General features: G+C 41.8%; 1 protein-coding gene across 2 annotated transcripts in view; it reads left to right on the top strand.

Annotated features, from left to right (window-relative positions):
* NUP58 (nucleoporin 58) overlaps positions 1–7,196 on the top strand; it is a 37,485-nt gene extending 30,289 nt beyond the window's left edge. For both annotated transcript variants that reach the window (XM_069808131.1, XM_069808130.1), the window contains exon 16: positions 5,121–7,196. In XM_069808131.1, coding sequence (XP_069664232.1) covers positions 5,121–5,290 — 170 coding nt within the window. In that variant the 3' untranslated portion in view covers positions 5,291–7,196. The remainder of the gene's footprint in view (positions 1–5,120) is intronic.
* Positions 7,197–18,461: the final 11,265 nt, after the last annotated feature.

Below are 18,461 nucleotides of genomic sequence, written 5' to 3'. Positions count from 1 at the left end.
ACCGAGCTACTGAAATTAGTGTATAAATTTGTGACAAATGTACCAGCAATTTGACTTCCTGTATTTAGAAGTAAAGTTTAAATTATTTATTAGAAGCCCAGAATGTTTCCTTAAAACCGTTTATTTGCTTATCCTTTCTATTTGAATAGTAAGTTATAGATATTGTATGTCTGCATATATCCATAATTGATTGTGTTAACTACTTTGAAAACATTTCTGTGGCAATTAAACTACTCAGTACTAATTTCACTTTTTTTGATTTAGTTTTGGTGGTGGTGAGAAAATGAAAATATGGATGCAATTGCTTCTTAACTCAGATGTTTGATATCTTAGTCACTTCTATAGCTTGCATGTCTAATTGCTTTTTAAATAGGAGTTTGTTTTTGAGGCAAACAGTTTACTATAGTCTGTTTTACAGTCTTTCTTCAATGACAGGTTGAAGGAGTATTATGTCTCCTGGGATTGGCTTTTGGTAGCATGTTTCTCTTTTAAAAGCAAAATGTTTTTTTAACTGCTACTAATACAAACATACCAAGTGGCTGGTATTTATTAGCAAGTGTCCAGTACATTAGCTTGGACCACTGTCTTGTTAGTTGCCATGCTTTTCATTTTGTTTTGGTTTTAACTTGGTTAGTGATGGGTTGTACTGTCAAATTAGGCCTGTAAAGTACCTTAAGCTTTGTATTATACGGTGGAAATAGCTCACTAAGCTGTCTGTCTAACACTCATGAATGTGTAACACCCTTGTAAATTCTTGATCGAACATGTGATTTTGCAGTATGCTGTGTCTAAGCATCAACCTTCTTTTGTTAGTTTTTAATATCATAAACAAGTGGAAAACTTACACTGTTTATGTTTTTATCTTGTAGCTTATTTTTCCTGAGCCTATATTAAATTACCTATTATTAATATTTATATAAATAGTATTCCAGCATTTCAAGGTGCTAAGTTGCAAACTACATAATTTAGTTTTTAGTGTATTAAAATACGTAATTCGAAAACTAGTAGTATGGATCAGTTGTCCACCACTAATAAGGTATCAAGCCAAAGCAAGTCTGTCTTAGCTATGTTGGTGGCGTGCAGAGACAATTTAGATGTCGTTTCACTGCATTCCTCAGAACAGGCTTTGTCATGGTGGCAGTGCACCCAGTCTCTCTTTAGCAGTAAGAGAGTTGGACCTAATAAAATGAAGATTGTTTTCAGTTATCTCAAGAGTCTCGGCTGCAGAAGGTGGTAACCAGGAATATAAGAGATTAAATGTAATTCCCATCATTTTGTGCTTATAAAATAAAGCAGTCGTGAAATCCTGATCTAGACTGGGATTATGGAATAGAAACCTCTATAAAAATTTGGTAGCCCAGAAGCACATTAACATTTACATTTTTATATCTGAAATCCTATGCTGTATAGCTTCTGGATTGTATATGATCTTTAGTTTAATTTTATTGAGGGTGTATAAATGGGTTTGAATGATGCCCGAGGCTAGCCAGATTATATATTTTTTTAATTTTAATATGTCCTGTTTCTTAGATAACATTTACAGGATCCTGAAAAAATATTATGGTTTATATTAGTTATATCTTGTTTCTGAATCTTTTTCTTTTGAAAAAGCTAGGAAAAGGGGGTGAATATGGCTTATGGGGTATAGTGTTGTTATCGCTTGTGTTTAGATGCGAGTGCTTAAGTATTTTCCGAAACTAATGTCTAGTAAGTGTTCCATCAGCCTGTCCTTCTAGGCTGCTTAGGTAATGCCCCAAGTCTCCTCCACGTGTTTTCAATCAGTTTGTTGTTATTTTAGAATGAAAATTATAGATTCCCAAATTGCTTCTGTCAAGTGTTTGTAAGTTATGAGTTAGATTTAATTGCTTTAAAAGATTTGAAAATGTTTCTAGTAGTAATACTGCTCTTCTCAATTTCAGTTTGTATGTTTGAAGAGAAAATTTTGAGTCCTCTGAGTGTACTTTAGCATCTTCTAATAGTAAATTGGGCTTAGTCCAGGAGCATTCATTGTGTCTGTGTCAGTAGACAAAAAGCTGAGCAACTGCAGTCTTCTCTCAATTTCTTTAGTGCGCACAATTGCGAGATGAAACAAGTGTCTCAGACTTCCCTCTGAAACACACAGACATTGTGGAATGCTGACTACAAATCAAGTCTCAATTCCTAATCTTATTCATTTGATGGCAACCGAAAAGGCTGATGTGAGTGGGATGTTGTAGAAAGCATTAAGACTCCCAAAGTGATGGCAAAAAGGGAAAAAAAATCACCACTGAATTTATAGATACAATGTTAAGGGGGGTGTGTACACACACACTATTTTTGTGGAAACTGAGATGCTAAATAGGCTTTGAAGAGCTGAGCTGAGAATTTGTGTTGGAGACTTACAGGAGAATAGCAACCTCAGTACATGGGATAAGAGATAGTCAAGTGGGATTGTGGCTGGACATACTCATACTGCTGAAAAACAGACCTGAATATAATCCATGTGTAACTATGAGCAGCTTTCAGATACGGAGGCTAATAGTACATTAGTCAAAGCTGTGCTGGAAATTCTTTTTGATCTAGAGCACCTATTGTAGGGATGAGGGCAGGAATAGATTGCCTTTGAGATCTGCTGAACTGCTGTTTATCCCTGTAGCATTAAAACAAAAAAAAAAACCTGTTACAGGGAGGTGTGTACCTCATGTTTGGCTTACCTATCTAAAGAGCTGACTGAAGCAGAGATGCAAAAAGCCCAAGGAATAAAGTGTACTCTGAGGTCCTTCAGGGGGATGCTAATTCTGTGCCCTCGAAGGGCAGGTTGTCATTTACTTTCTGAAAATAATTGTTTACACATAAGTAATACTAATTTCAACAAAGAAATCGTTGATCACGTTGTAGCTATGGTTCAAGACTTTGTGACTCTTCTGTCTAGAACTGAGCTATTCCGTGATTGATTTTCTTTCTTTGCAACAGGAATAAGACTGAATGTATACCTCGTTCAAGGTTTTTTTCCTGAACATTTACTCTGCTTTAGGGTTTGGTTTACTTTTAAGAACTTCGTACCATGGCCTTGTTATGCTGCCATGATGGACAAAGCCATTTAGATGAATTTCCCTTCTGCCTTTCTACGCTTTTGTGGCTGCCCTAAATGGCACTTCTGACATAACAGCTATTACTTTCCAAGTTATATCTAAATTAACAAGTATGTTCTCAGTCTTCTATCACACAGTTTATACATCTGTTTCTTATTCTAACATTACTCAAATAAAGCTCAGGCTGCCTTATCTGCGTGCTTCAGAATAATCCCTGCATCTAGAAGCAGCTAGGAGGAGGTACTTCTTGAGCACTTTACCCTTGCCTACTGAACTCCTGACACTATAGATCACATACAGCTTTATTATGAATGGCATTCATGATGTTTTCTATAGGAGGCAATGCTTACCTGTTATCTCAGATACATACTTGAAATAAAAAGGTAACTTACCAAGACAAGTTTTGATTATTAAAGATTTTTTTTAATTCATGAGACACCCTGATGAAGAATAAGCTTATTCCTCTAAAAATCTTACTTGGGATTCAGAGTTAGCAGGGAAATGGAGGAATAGTTGCATCTGCTTCACCCCTTACATCCTAGGATGAGACAAAGTATTCGACAAAATTTAGACAAGACACAAATGAACAATATCATTAGTCACACTCTAGATCTGCATGCTCATTACATTGACAACGAGTTCTGCACAGGCAGCTGTGTGTTGAAGGACTGCAGTTACTGGAATGTAGGTAATGAGTGATTTTCTTGACAAGATGATGTGGTGTGTAACTCAGGTCCAGAGATTGCAGGAGGAAGAGTTTCACGTGATGTTTTGAAGTAGTTCTTGATGCAAAGCATCAGTAACAAGAGAGAGAACAGAAGACATCAGGCTTGTGAGAGCCACTTTGGGATTCTGATGAGACAACCAGTTGAGATTTTATTTCTGTGCTTTAAAAATAATTTGGCGTTGAGTTGAAGATCCTGATGGGATCAAAGGATTGCTTTAACTGTCTACTAGACAACTAACAAAAGTATGTTAAGTAATGTGTATTGAGAATATACCCTTTTTTGCTTGTGAATCAGTCCCATTTTTCTTAATATTTTAATTGTTTACAGGTTTCCGTGTGCAACTTGTATGAAACTGTTAAGATTTTAACTTGCTCATGTCACACTGGTTAGTTTGTATTATTGGTTACCTTACTCAGTTTCTTGAGAGAACAAAAAGCGGAGTTACGAAGTTCTACTGCTTATTAAGTAACAGTTGAGAAATTTCTAGCATCCTCTAATAGTTTCAATTATTATCCAAGTTGGTTGTGCATAACTGATACAAATTCACAAAAAGTAAAATGAGTTAGTGTTAGTATTGCTGAAAACTGTAAGCAGATTTTCTTCAACTGATCTTGTTTGATAGCTGAACCAAATGTTCAATTTGTTTACCTTGATAAAAGAGAGTGGAGTAGTTGAAATAGTGCCATTTGCTCACCTACTCATTCAGTTTTTCCAAAGCTTTGTTTTCAGTGCTGCTTTTTGGTTTAAGTCGTAAAGGGTGGTTTTTAAATTGCCAAGAATTCAGCAAGGATTTTGAGCCTTCTCTGCCTCTCGTTTAAGGCATGGTCTGTGCCACATACGTTAAGACAAGCAAAGGTAGCCTGGACAGTAGGGCACAAGGCTGGGAGCTCCGACTCCAGCTTTGCCATTTACCTGCTGTGAGTGGAGTGAGCGGGCCGTGGTCTGCTTCTACTTCTGCCTTCCCTCCCACCCTATGTATGCATTACATATTTAGACCGAGAAGTTGAGGAGTTGTGCTTCTTCTGTTGTACAATTTCAGGTGAGACTTTTGGGTGCTGCTGTTGTATGGGTACTGGTATAATAGACTTGTGGTTTAGGATAGAATTACAATCACTGAGGTAGACTGCATTAGTGCTGTAGTATCCAAGTTATAGCAAGTCCAAGAGTGTTAGCAATGTGGCGTACTGCTGTAGATCCATGTTAGTATAAAGTATTACAAATATTGGTAATAAAGTGGCTGGTGTTCATAACTCCAAGGAGAACAAATTTGCAATCCTGATATAACTTACGTTTTAAAATATTTTTCCCTCCCTCATATAAGGCTTTGGCAGCTCGACTACATCTGGGTTTAACTTCAGCAATCCCGGCATCACAGCATCAGCTGGCCTGACGTTCGGGGTATCTAATCCTGCATCTGCAGGCTTTGGGACAGGAGGGCAACTTCTTCAGCTGAAGAAACCTCCAGCTGGAAACAAGCGAGGGAAAAGATAGGCACCCCTTTTAGGGAAGGGGAAGAGAATCAACTTTGTTCATCTGAAAAGTCTATTTTTCTAGATTGATGCATTAGTTAAATTGCATCCCAGGAGATTTATAAAAATTTTGCTACTTTTCCCTAGTCTGAAATACAAAATGGAATCATATTGAACAGCTATTTTCTTGTGAATAGAAACCCGTTTATGTATTTTTATTTTTGGTCCTAGTTTTAGAAATGTTCTATACTGCATTATTATTAAAGAATCTTGTAAAACCATCTATTTAACCTAATGTTAGTAGCAGAATATTTTTTGTTAATAAGCTTTATACCATATGAATATATGCATATTTGTTTTTTTGTACAGATAAAATATATTCTAGTACAAATACTAGAGTTCATATCTTCTGTTCCTGGATATGGCCTTTAAATCTACTTCAGGGTGTTTTTGTGTATATGGATGTAAATATATACAGTACAGTGCACACATCTGTGTGTATGTATGTGTATATATATGTGTATAAAATACAGATGTGCAAACCTCACCCCATAGACAGGTCTCCTTTTCTTTGTGCGTTCTCTTTCTCCATGTTCCCCTGTGGTCCCATACCTTGATGTTCCGAGGAGTTTCCAATAGTGGGTCCTGGGCTATGTCATCATTGCTTCTTGTGTTCTGTTGTTTAAGACCAGCTGACATACAATGTTTACTATTTCATAAAGTTTGGTAAGTAGTGGTTAGTAGCTGGATTTTTTTAACCTTTTTCTTCACCTATTTAGCAGCCAACTGTAAAGAAGAATCTGAGGTTTTGACACAGACATTTCATAGGTGGTGTTCCCAAACTGGTTTTGTTTTTTCTGCTGAGCTGAACAGTAGAGTGTTGCAGGACTTCAGCTGAAAGTTTAGGATGCCACGAGGTCTGTGTGCAAGCAGAGGGTTGTTGGGCTGGATGAGCTTTTCCCTGCAGTTGGGGGAGATAGGATATGCTATTCTAATGAAAACCCAAATTAGCTGTTACAAAAATGGAGTTGATTCACTAGCTTCTTGTCAGTGCTACTAGCACTGACTTAAAAGCAGTTGCGTATCTGCTGTCAATACGAGGTATAGTACAATAACTTGCTGCTAAGGAATGGAGGAGGAAAATGATGCAATTTGAAGGTTAAACCTCTTGCAACAGTAGTTTATGAATCTTGCATATTACAACATCATAGCTTGTTGTGCTGCATTTCCAATTTGGTGTGCACTAGAAGTAGCTGGGAAAACATCTTAAGGAGGGAATAATAGCTCAATTGTATCTTTGCAAATAAAGATACAGGCTGAAGTGTGAACATGGAACTTTGGAGCCAAGTTGCTTTTTATGTAGAAGATGTTTTGTATATAACATGCATCAAATGAATATTCACAATCATTTTCACAAAAGCACCTTTTTTTCTAAAACAGTTACAGTGCTTAAGATTTTTCTAGTACTAGGTCATTTGCTTTCTATTGTTAGAGTTACTACCATTTTGTATGTTTTGGAAATGATGTCTGCATTCAGCAGTGATTGCTCTTTGACAAATGTTCGGTTTGTCACTTGATCTGATAAAATTAAGGGAAACTGAGCACAGAATTCTTCACTTTTGTACTAGTATGTTATTGCATCTTTGTGAGCAGTCTTTTAGGAAGGGATACAATGGTTTTTTTTAATGTCTCGGAAAAATAAAGCTTACAGTTTATTTTAATTTCAACCTTTTTTTTAAACTTTTATTGGGCTGCAGTCAAAATCGTAATGTTTGTATTCCTTTGTTATTGCTTTTTTTAATAGTTAATATGTTAAACCACTGGACTCTCTTGTAATGTATTAATTTGTGAAACTAATTCTAAATGTGTACTGTTTGTCCCTATGTGCAACTTACCATTGTGCAAACAATAAAACAATAATGCTGTGATCCTTGTAATAAATATTTCCCTATTTGAAAGATCGTTTCCTGCTGTTCTCCTATGTTATAGGAGAAACAAAAATGTCATCGGCTAATACATAGAATTGTTTTTCCTAGAAGTTATGTAGTGCAAAATTATTCTTGCTGAAGTTAGGGCCTTGATCTCTGGATTGAAAGTGAGGGGGTGAAGGGAGGTATTGTATTGTGGGTTTGTCTAGATCTCCTCACAGTGCACTATATAGACCTGGATCGTGGTGTAATGTAACACAGCACTAGGTATGGCTTTGTAAATTTGAAAGCAGTCTTTGCCTCCTGGGTACCTGTGTTCTGTTTCTTTTCACATTAAAGCAACACTTAGGCTGAACTAAGGACATAAGTGAAAAAGTGGTTATGTAATAGAATAATGACATGCTGGAGTACAAACTAAAGTCAAAATGGGATTTGAAATAATTATGTTCCCAGAATATTACTTGGGTGGCTGAATGTAGCCACGATTTTCAGGGATCAGCATTGTATACACTGTTTGAAAAGTTCCCCACCCCCCGCAATTTAAAGACATGTAGTAAAATTAGAGTGCAAATCACAAATACATCCAAGGTGTGGCTTGGTTATCTACAAGGCAGGTTAAGAAGCTGACCTGTACTTAAACACTGTGAAATGAAATCAAGTCTGGATTATTTGTTCTGTAAAGAAAGAAAAATAAGTACTGGAGGAAGGTTGAAGTCACATATGTAGGATGTGGTTCTCTATTAGTTTGTACCTTGTTGTACGGCTGTGGTGTAAACTTACTTATGTGACCTTTTTCTTTTACTAGAAGTAACTTGTTTTTTCTTCACTCTTCTCCCTACAATGAATGTAGCAGGAGGTAAGATAGCGTTATGCCTTAGATTGCTTGCTTCATGAACCTCTTCCTGGTCCAGCACCTGAAAACTTTCTTTACGTTCACATTTGTCTCAGTTCCTGACAAGTTGGCTAGCTAGATGCTACCACACTTATTGCTTGCTTGCAGATTGGGAGGGAGAAGGTTGAAATAAGGTGGAGTTGGGTAGAGTTTATGCATCTTCCTTACCACAGGAAATCCAAATCCAGCTATACCTTCTCCATCTACGTATTTATAACATAACAGCATTTTGAACCTCAGTTGCTTTTATAGCATCATTTTTAAAATGAAAATAAAGTTCAGGAATGCAGGTTTAGTGGCCTCTGTTTTTTTCCTTCTTTGACATCAGTAGGAATTCTTTGGTTTTCTCCAGTATGCTACTCATGTTAATAGTAGGAATAATCCACAGTCGGTCATGTCCTTACATGTTACTGGTTCTAATACCTGAAATGTTGCAGCAGAAGGTGGGAAGGAAGCACCTTGTAGGTTCTTAGTGAGAAATCAAGAGTAACTATAGAAAAATCCATCTGATTGTACAGTGTAAATGCCTTATGCTCTATATAAGTCTGTTTCCCTAAAACTCTTATTCAAGTTTTAAGAACGAAGAACTGACTATGTGCAAAAAATTGCCAGCAATAAATTAATGCAGTTTTTGAACTAACTGCTGGTACTGTGCTGTCAGGCTGTTTCTCTTTTCCCTCTCATTAAGTACCTTTCAACACTGCAGCTAGTATCTCCAGACGCTGATGGGTGGTTAAAGTATCACAGTAGTAGATTTGTACAACTTCTCATGAAAATCAGCAGTTGGGCTTGGGGAGGGGAGTGACACCGAGTTGGTGCCCGCAGCAGCTCTGGAAGGCAGCAGTCACCCGCTGTGACAGTGCCCGTGGAGCTTCAGCCCAGTTCTAAAAGTCGATCTCCACCTGCCCAGACAGGTAGGTTGCTTAAAAGGAGGATGGAGATGGTGAGTGGGGACAAGAAGGGTGGGGAGGGATAAGGGGATGTAGAGTACAAGGCTTCCTCCTGTGAACGGGGCAATTTGTTTTAATTCAGTTTGGGATCATTGCTTCTGAACTCGATGTTGAATATTTATATGCTGGTATTTTTGTAGTCCTAAATCAACTGAGTTTGTAATATAACTTTTTGTATTGGTTGAATGTTGTGTTTAGTAGGTAGAAATAGATGATAGTAGCAGTTTCATTTTCTACATGGGTGACTTTTTTTTTTTTTACTGGGGGGGGAATTATAAATTAACTCCATAAGCAAAGGAATTTAAAAAAAATATAAAATAAAGGGAGTCCTGTCAGGAGTCCAATAGCTCTGTTGGAGAATGCTGCTTTCACCAGGTGGCAGGAGGCTGCCAGGTACATACTGCCACTGCAAAGCCCTCGCAGGCGTAGCTGTCATGCAGCATGTCACCTTCTGTTTCCAGGTCACTCACGTTTTCTTACACTTTTTTAAGGTACTAGGATTTTGTTAAACTTCAATATTTGAATGATCCTTCTGACCCGATTGATTCCTGTTACGAGGTTTATTACTTAATGCTTTTTTACTGAGCCTCAGGAATTTAATCTTTATAGCCCATCGCTGCAGTTGAAGTGCCAGTGTGAGGAGGTGAGTAGGCTACATGTTACGTCAGCTTTGATAACTTTTCCAAAGAATGGTTTGCTTTCTGTTTTCTCACCTTCTAGAAGTAAGGCAATTCTAGCTTGTTAGGAACAGGTTATGATTAAGTTTAGAAGCTTCTACAAACTAGAAAAGCTTCTGGGTTGATTTTACTTTTGTTTGAGTATAGATCTGTCCCTACCAAGGTATCAGGTCAATTCTGTGGAACACTTGCATGGAAAACTTGGAATACATACTCCTGTCCTAAACAGGTCAATAGCTGAACAGGCAAGAGATATTCTACTTTTTCGTTCAACTAACGTTTCACAGACTGATGGATTCCCCTCCTTCATTTCTCTTCAATGCAGGTGTCACTCTACGGCATGTGCTTGGGCAGCAGCAGGACAGCAGCTTTCTAGAACATGTACTTGCTTCCAAAATCCAGTTCTGATTAAAGGCTGGTGTTTATCTCCTGGGCAAGAAATCCCTTGCTGGCTCTGTGTCTTTAATGTGACATGTGGTAACAGGGTATGCTGCAGAGGTGATGATCCCAGCCACAAAAGCAACCTAGGATGATGAGGTTTTGATCAGACGCTATGGTGTAGTAAAAAGGGAAAGAAATGCAGACTTGACAAATATTTCAAATCAAGTATTCAAAATCAAACTATTTATTATATGAAACTTGAAATTCTGAAAAACACCATGTACTCTTAATAAGAGAAGGGGGTAAGTTCTCATGGGGGGGAAATTGTGACAGTAGACTGAGAAGACTTTCGGTTGGGTGAAACCTTGGGGAAAAAAATAGGCACAGATTATGTACAGTTGGGTAGCTAAAGCTAGTCTATTAACTCCATAGTTAAGTACCTAAGCAGAAGCTACTCTAAACTGAAAAAACACCAAAACCCTCTAATCAACATACATATAAAGGCATCGAACCTCTGAACATCAACACTTTTGCTGTTCTATCCTGGGATAAGGTAAGGTACATGTGATAAAGGAGTCCTTACCAAAAAAAGGTCCACCTTTCAAAAAAGGCTTGGGCTGGGTGGGTCCAAATGCTAAATGGATGTGATGGCAGTGAGCAGTTAGGCCAGCACTACCCAGGTCCTAATTAGTGTGGGGACATCTCTCCATCTCTGCTGGAGATGGGAGGAGGAGCAATGGTGAGCATACCCGTACCTTACCCGTGTGCCACCTTTGTTGTTTCGTGGAGCTGTGCTTGGCATGGCTCTCCAGCGAGTTGCCTCCTTTATCCTTGGCAGCAATGCCGAAGGTAGCGATGGTGGTTCTCATTGAGCATCAGCTCGGAGAAGGTGAACTGACCAAAGTGATAGCAAAAGGAACATGCTAGCATTAATGCCAGGGAAATGAGTCTTAGTAGTGCATGTTATATCAGTTTCAAATAGGAACAGTCTTTTTTTTTTTTTCTTTTCCCGTTTATTTTGGCTGCCGACTAAGGGAACTGGTGGCTGCCTGCAGGAACTCAGTGCAGCTAACTTCGCCATTGCTTACCCCCATGGTAGCAGTGTAATGCTTAAACTACAAGAATAGCTTTCAAAGAGCAGGCAGGTGTTTGCATACCTCCGGCAGCCAAACCAGAAGCAAGCCTTCTCCCTGGGGAGGGCGAGACCTGCTTCGGCTGTTTGCTAAGCTTACACGGTACAGACCACAAAGGGAAAGCTCCTGCTTGGTCCTGCGGTAGCACAGTGAAGTTGATGCTGAGCTCTGCTCCGAGAGCAAAGAGGGAAGGCTTTTAACGTTTATGTTGGCTTCAAGCACGGTAATGCTCTGTCGGTGCCAATAGCAACCTCTTACTTGTATCAGAGATGCGCAGAAGTGGCTGGAACCGCAGGGAGGCTGTGGCAGCTCGTCCAGATCGCCCTGCGTGGGGCGAGAATCACTGTGCTGAAGATGTAGGTCTAATGCAAATGCCTATTAGCTTAAATTTATACTTTATTAATAACAATATTTAGCTAGAAATGCTCGTCTGAGTAATTTGTCACTTCCCTCGTCACTTCTCCCTGCGCTTTATTTCTAGCGCCGCAGCAGCCAGTACAGCTGTTATTTATTGCTCTGTCAGGGTGATGCCCGCACGGTGGTGGTGACGGGGTTTGCCAGGCTTCCGACCTGCTCGGAAACACAGGGCCAAAAGGGGTACTTGGGTAAGATCGTGGGCTCGGGCAGGTGGATGGTGATAGTGTTCCAGCAGTGACAGAAATAGGAAGATTAAAAACCAAACAGGGTTGCAGAGTGGTGGATGTATCATTTAAAGTGAGCCCTGAGAATGGGGAGGGTCGGGGGGGGGGGTGTGAATTCCAAAGCCTCATTGCTAGTCACGTCATCTTTAAGGTAAGTCGTATTTGAGCTATGCTACTGACATCAAGTAAAATAGCAATGATGCAAGCAGATACAGTCTTTTTTACTTCTTTCATAAGCAGTATAAAAAAATGTCCTGATATAAAAAATATTCTCCTAAATAGTTAATTTTGTGCACCAAGTTGCTGCACTAATAATCCCTATATAAAATCCAGACCTGCAAATTAAGCTGTAGTCAGTCCCATTGAACCCTACCAAGAGAAGAAGCACTTTTTTCTTGTCTGGAGCTCATTAGTCTTACTGTACAGGCGGCAATCTGGGCTACAGCTGCACAGCGATGCTGCTTTCACTATATGGTGCCTAAATCCTTGTCTTGCTCTATGGTATTAGGAGATGAGCAACAGTAAATTTCTATTTTGAAATTATCCTTAGTTCTGTTTTCCTGCAGTTGATAAAATGCTCATGCTTTATGCTCTGAGTGGCATTAACTGGAGTGTGAATGTAGATAATTCCTGTACTTTGGGGTTTTTATTTTTTTAATTGAAATAACTTTATAATAATGATGCTTTGTCAAATTGGCCAGTCTCACTGGAAGGGCGGGTTGTGGGAAGATGGATTTAGTCCACAACAAGTAATTCTTCCTTCCTTTTTGTCTGAGGAAGGGGAAAAAACTAAAATTCTTTCCTTTTTGCTAGTCACTGGAGTGGTTGGTTAGAGCAGAAATAATAATTTAATTGGGAAACAGCACCCCTTTCAATTTGAAGATGTGCATATCGGCTTTGTCTCCAGGCTTTTATATACTGTAACAGCAATCTACTGTGTCTTCAGTAAATGGGAGCTCCAAAAAAATCAATGTACTGAGACTCCTGGGAGAAGAGCATGACTGTTGTATCGATCACGGCCGAGTAGTCGGACTTTGCTAACAAACTCCCTGAAGCCCCATTCTGACGGGGCTCAGTGTTGAAACTGGGGGATGTTTTCTGAGAAACAGCCTCCTCTTTAACTTGCTGCAATCTCGCCCTTGTGAATTTGGAGGGAGATATCCGCCAGCACTTACAGATACTGTTACCCGGTCACCTCCCTTCAGCCTGCATCCCTTACCCCCGCTATCGAGACAGCGGTGCGTTTTGGAGCCAGGCGTGCGATACCGGAGGTGTCTGTACTGGCGGTGATAATGTGGTGCCAGCGCTGATTATCTGCTGTCACTGCTGCGTACGCTGAGACAGCAAGTGCCGATAGCAGAAGCTGAGCTTTGCCTGTTGCTGTGCTTGGTGCCGGTGCAGCCGCTGCAAATTCACAGCCCAGCCCTTGAGGAGTGTGCGAACTTCCTATCATTTCATTCAAAGTTCTTTTTACAGTCCTTTGACTCTTTCTGTGAGATTTTTTTTTTTTTTTTAACTTGGGTCATCTTGTTCTAATTATTTTCCAGGAAATGAGAGCCAATAAAAGAAAGCCTTTCTGCTATGAATACACGTGTATTTTAAAATGTAGATATTAAATATGTTCCCTAAGCAGAAATAAAAACCAGTCCAGCTTATGCAAGTAATACCACAATCGGAGTAGCAGTTTGGGCCTTTAAATACATTGACGGTGTTTAAATAATACTTACTGCAGGTATAGATAGCTATACTAGTGTAAAAGGTAGCTAATAACCAGGGTGGGAAGAGGAGGAAACCCGACTAAGTTAGGCTCATATATTCTGGTAACTATCCTCATCTGGGAAATTATGTTAGTGTAACCTGTCAGTAAGGACTGCACTCTCGATTACAACAGTTGTCTGTACAAAACCCATAGCGACGGTTTTAATACCACTACCTTTCCCACTAACTTCACATGGGGGCAGCAAGGCATTGCTTTATCAGCGAGAAATATGGGTTTACCTGAGAAGTGACTTTGCCGGGAGAAATATAGAAGATGCAGGGATTTCTGACTCCGGTGATTTGTTTATAAGTTTAAAAAAACCCCAAACAACAAAACAAACAGGTTTTTAAATAACTAAACCTCTGCATACTGAGTGTGGCTTTCAGATGGGAATTGACTCCATTATTTTATATTACCAGAAAGAGGAATCTCTGATGATGAAGTGTTAAGCTGCAATATGTAAGTGTACAAACTGCAATAAAATCCAGCTCTTGCGGTAAGCATGGCCTGGCTTTTACATGCCAAGTGATCTAAATGATAGTAGTGTGATGATGAAGTCTAGCTTTTTCTCTGGGAGAAGGGAGGGAGAAGACTTCAGGTTACGAATTTTAATTTACATTCCTGATTTGCAACGTTGTGGACAAAACTGCAGAGCCAAAATAATTCCCAAATCCAGATTCTCGAGGTTTCTGGTGAGGTTGCAAAATTATTTGACAGTAATGATGTAATGGTAGATACAGTAGCTAAATATAAGGAGAAAGGTACATAAACCTGTTTGGCATCCAGGGCTGGGCAATGAAAAGCAGGTAATCTCACTTGTACCCAAGTGACTAGAATGAAACCAAATATCCCAAAGGGGAAGAGAAGAAAGCATCCCTCCGCCATCTAAAGTTTATCTCCGATGGGTTGAAAGGAAAAGGGGATAGGAGTTGCTGCCAGTTTTGTGTCCCTTTTACCATCAAGGGAATGTGGCAGGTTGCAGAGAGCACGAGTTGGAAATATGATAGGGAAAGCAAAACATCCCTAACAGCGAGGGCCACTTACAGACCCACAGAAGCTCACGGCAGCTTGGAGAGTTGCATCGCAGGGTTTTCCTCTGCCTGCCTCTAAAGAGGTTCCAACCAAAACAGACGGAGATACAGAATAAGGTGACAGCTCTGTGTTCTGGCTTTATCTTGGAGAATTTGTAAGATGGACACCCAAGGGGGAAGGAGAGGGACTGTTGTTTCTTACTTATTATTGTTGCGGTTTCCTCTAATTTGTCCTTTCTCTTCTTTCCTTCCTGTCCAACGCGCGCCGGCACAGCCAGCCGAGGCAAACGTTTGCGGTACCTCACTGTGACCGGTTCGGCAGCTCAGACTCAAGGTGGGGTGGTTTTCCCCCTGTTCAACTGGGAGCTGTTAAGGATGAAGGACATCTTTTTGTATTATCCCTCTTTTCATGCCTTTCCTATTTCTGGTGCCTTTTTTTTTGAAGTAGAAAAACGAACGAAAAAAGTAGTAGTTGCGTTTGCAAGGAGCTTTAGCAAATGAGGCCTGCAAACTGAAGGAAAGCAAAGCACCATGCTCTGAAGGCACATAAATACTTTTGAAAAATTCCCATCTGTAGAGGCGTGCAGCAGTAAAACAGCAAAAATGCCTTTAGTATAATAAGGAGAATACCTGTCAATGCAGTGACTGCATGAATTTACCAGGTAGGAAGATACCGGTCTTAGGCAGTCACTTAAGCATGCGGTGGCGATTATCCTGCAGCAGCTTTGCCTGCAAGGCTCAGCATCCCGGCCCAGCACCTGCGCAGGGAGCTGCGTCTCACCTCCGTGCCGGGGCACGCACGTGTGCGGGGATCGCTCTCGCACAGCCAGTGCGACGGCTGGACACTGGGTCCTATAAAAGCTGTGATGTGCTGTAAATGTACTTATCCCCTACACTGCTGCACAGGCAGTTTGCAGTTCAGAGTGTTAAAAATGATATGGAAAATGCACTGTATCAGTTTCAGACAACTAGCAAAAGTAATTTTAACTCTTAATTTTCCCTGCTCTAAGTGGGAATATTTTTCAGGAATCACAGAACAGCATGTGAGCTCCTCAAATGACTGAAATGAAACGTCGTATTTGCTTTCCTGCAATCATGTATTTGGCTTGAGAAGGGCAAAGAACACTTCTACTGAGCCAAAGGCCTCAGAAAACTACACCTGGTAGTAGTAGTAGTAAAAATTCAGAGACTTTTAGAAAAAAAATAAAACAAAGTTGAAGCAGATAATGGAGTTTAATAGACTATGTGATCATTATTGAATATCTCTAGGCTTTAAACATCTTTTTGCCCACTCTAACACATATATGATGTTTCAATTATATCTAAAAGCCGCAAGATGCTCAGTTTGATGGGACCCCGTGAGTTTGGTGTCCTACAGGATCTGGGCCCTTAAGTGATGGGTTTAGTTTACATTGAAATAGATTGAGCTAATGTTATGAGATTGCTTGATACAGGAAAGTGAAGGAAAAGTTGCAGAGTAGAAAAGACTGTTGCTCATGTATTTTCACATATTTTCGTTTGGGTTTTTTTTTGTGTGCTTTAGACTTTAAATCATACAGATATTACCTGATCAGCTTGTAAAAACAGCTAGGAAAAAAAAAAATCTTTACTAATTAGTCTATTGCCAAATAATACGTTCTGAAGCACTTTGCGAAGTGCCAAATGTTTTAAGTTTTACAAAAGCATCATGAGGTGAGCTATTATCTCTGGTTTTACCCAGACAAGTTGAGACAGATTCTGAGCTTGAATATATTAAGTACCTGTTACAGATAATCTCTGCAGGGGATCTGGTGCTGGTGTTTTGTTGCGATCGAGGCTCCTAACTGGGAATACATATGGGCTAGATGGTAGGTGAGAAATAGACTATCTGCTCATCGTCTGTTGTCGCTGTTGGAAGAGGTCCACCTTACTGAGTATCGGTGGAACCATCGACTCAAAGGATGGGGCTGGGAAAGTATTTTGCTTGCTACGTATAAAAGAACCAAGAAGCTGCTTTTCTTATTATGAAAATGTCAGTCCAACCCAGGTTTACAGAAAATGATCTTGCAGGAATACCTCTGTGAATGTAGGTAGGCATTTAGCTGCTGTCACTCGGGGCTGCCAGACACCCCAACAGGTCACTGGCAGGAGCTCAGGGTTTTAATTCCTTCTCCAGATGATCCCCTTCCCTCACCGCTGACCTGGGGTGTCTTGGGCGATGGGTGCTCTGGGTGCCGCGGGCCGATTGTGTGAAATCCGTCATCACTCACGACTGTCCGTGGCGCGCTCCTCGCCCCAAACCCAACACGCTGGAGCTGACAGCTCTGGGTAGCTGCTGCTGGTCAGGTTTTGAGACGGAGCATCTCGTGCTCCATCACTCAAATGGCTGCAAGTTTCTTCTCGTTTGTCCAGCTGGGTCCATACGGGCGGCACAGAACCCGTCGCCCCGCAATCCCACTTTTCATCTTGATAACTCCGAGTTTTTCCAAAGGTTGGCTGCTCCGGGTTACTAATCGTCTCTGAGGTAAGGTGCAAGATGCGTGGGAACCGCCTCAGCACCCTGCCCTTGCCGTGGCGTGGCTCTGGCTACGGGCTGAGCCGTGAAAGGGCTGGGGCTGGGAAATAACTCCCTGGGAGCCGAGGGGGCAAAATGCAATTACCTGGGCTGTAATTTGACCAGAAGCTGCTGGTCCAGCCTAATACCTCTGTGAAAGCCTGCAGCTGTCTAAGAGCGGCTGAAAAGAGAACAAAAGAGGGAGATGAAAATGGAGGGGGAAGGACTGGCACGTTGTTGGTGAAAGACAATCATTTAATTGAAGAAGAAAAGCTTGAGAGAACTAAACGGAACTTTGCGGTCACCTTCCTTGCAGCGAAACGACTTAGCAGCAGCATTTAAAACCGGAGCCAGCTACCAGAGCTGCCCCGTTTCTGCCTTTTTATCAAACGAAGTTTTTTTTTTTTTTTTAATTGACCTAGTGCGGGGGTGAGCAGCAGTTTCAGTCGGCAGCACGTGAGGCGACTTTTTTAGGGAGAGAGAAAAAAACAAACCCAAACTTTCTTCGTCGGGAAGAGCATCCTTGCGCCCTTCCCCGGAGCCCCCGCTGCCCCTCGGAGGCAGAAACACCGGCCCGCGCTCCCGGCGGCGGCCTCACACCCACCCGTGAGGGGGGTGGACGGGGGGGGGAGCACCGGGACCCCCACCCCCGGCGGGGGGTGGGGGGGTGTCAGACGGCTTCTAGCTTTTCCGTGGTGGGGAAATTAGTTTGGGTCGTAGCGCCCGACGGGCACCGCGGGGCTCAGGGAAGCGGCGGCGGCGCTGCACCCCCCCCCTCCCCTCACTGACATCCCCCCCCTCACAGACACCCCCCCTCACAGACACCCCCTCTCCCCTCACTGACATCCCCCCCCTCACAGACAGCCCCCCTCACAGACACCCCCTCTCCCCTCAGACACCCCCTCTCCCCTCACAGACACCCCCCCCACAGACAGCCCCTCTCCCCTTACAGACACCCTCTCTCCCCTCACAGACACCCCCTCTCCCCTCACAGAGAGCCCCCTCCCCCCTCACAGACACCCTCCCCTCACACACACCCCCTCTCCCCTCAGACACCCCCCCTCACAGACACCCCGTCTCCCCTCACAGACACCCCCCCTCACAACCCCCCCCCCCTCCCCTCACAGACACCCCCCCCCCGGTGGCGGCGGCGGGCAGGGGGCGCGGGGCCGCCCCGTCGGGCGGGGCAGGCGCATGCGCGCTGAGCCGCCGCCGCTGCCTATAAGGGCGGGGCGCGGCGCTTTTCCCGCCCCCCTGCCCTCCGCTCC

This window comes from Haliaeetus albicilla, chromosome 20, assembly GCF_947461875.1.
Source record: "Haliaeetus albicilla chromosome 20, bHalAlb1.1, whole genome shotgun sequence".
NCBI lineage: Eukaryota > Metazoa > Chordata > Aves > Accipitriformes > Accipitridae > Haliaeetus > Haliaeetus albicilla.
The sequence above is the reverse complement of the archived record's forward strand: the minus strand, read 5'-3'. Positions and strand labels throughout refer to the sequence as shown.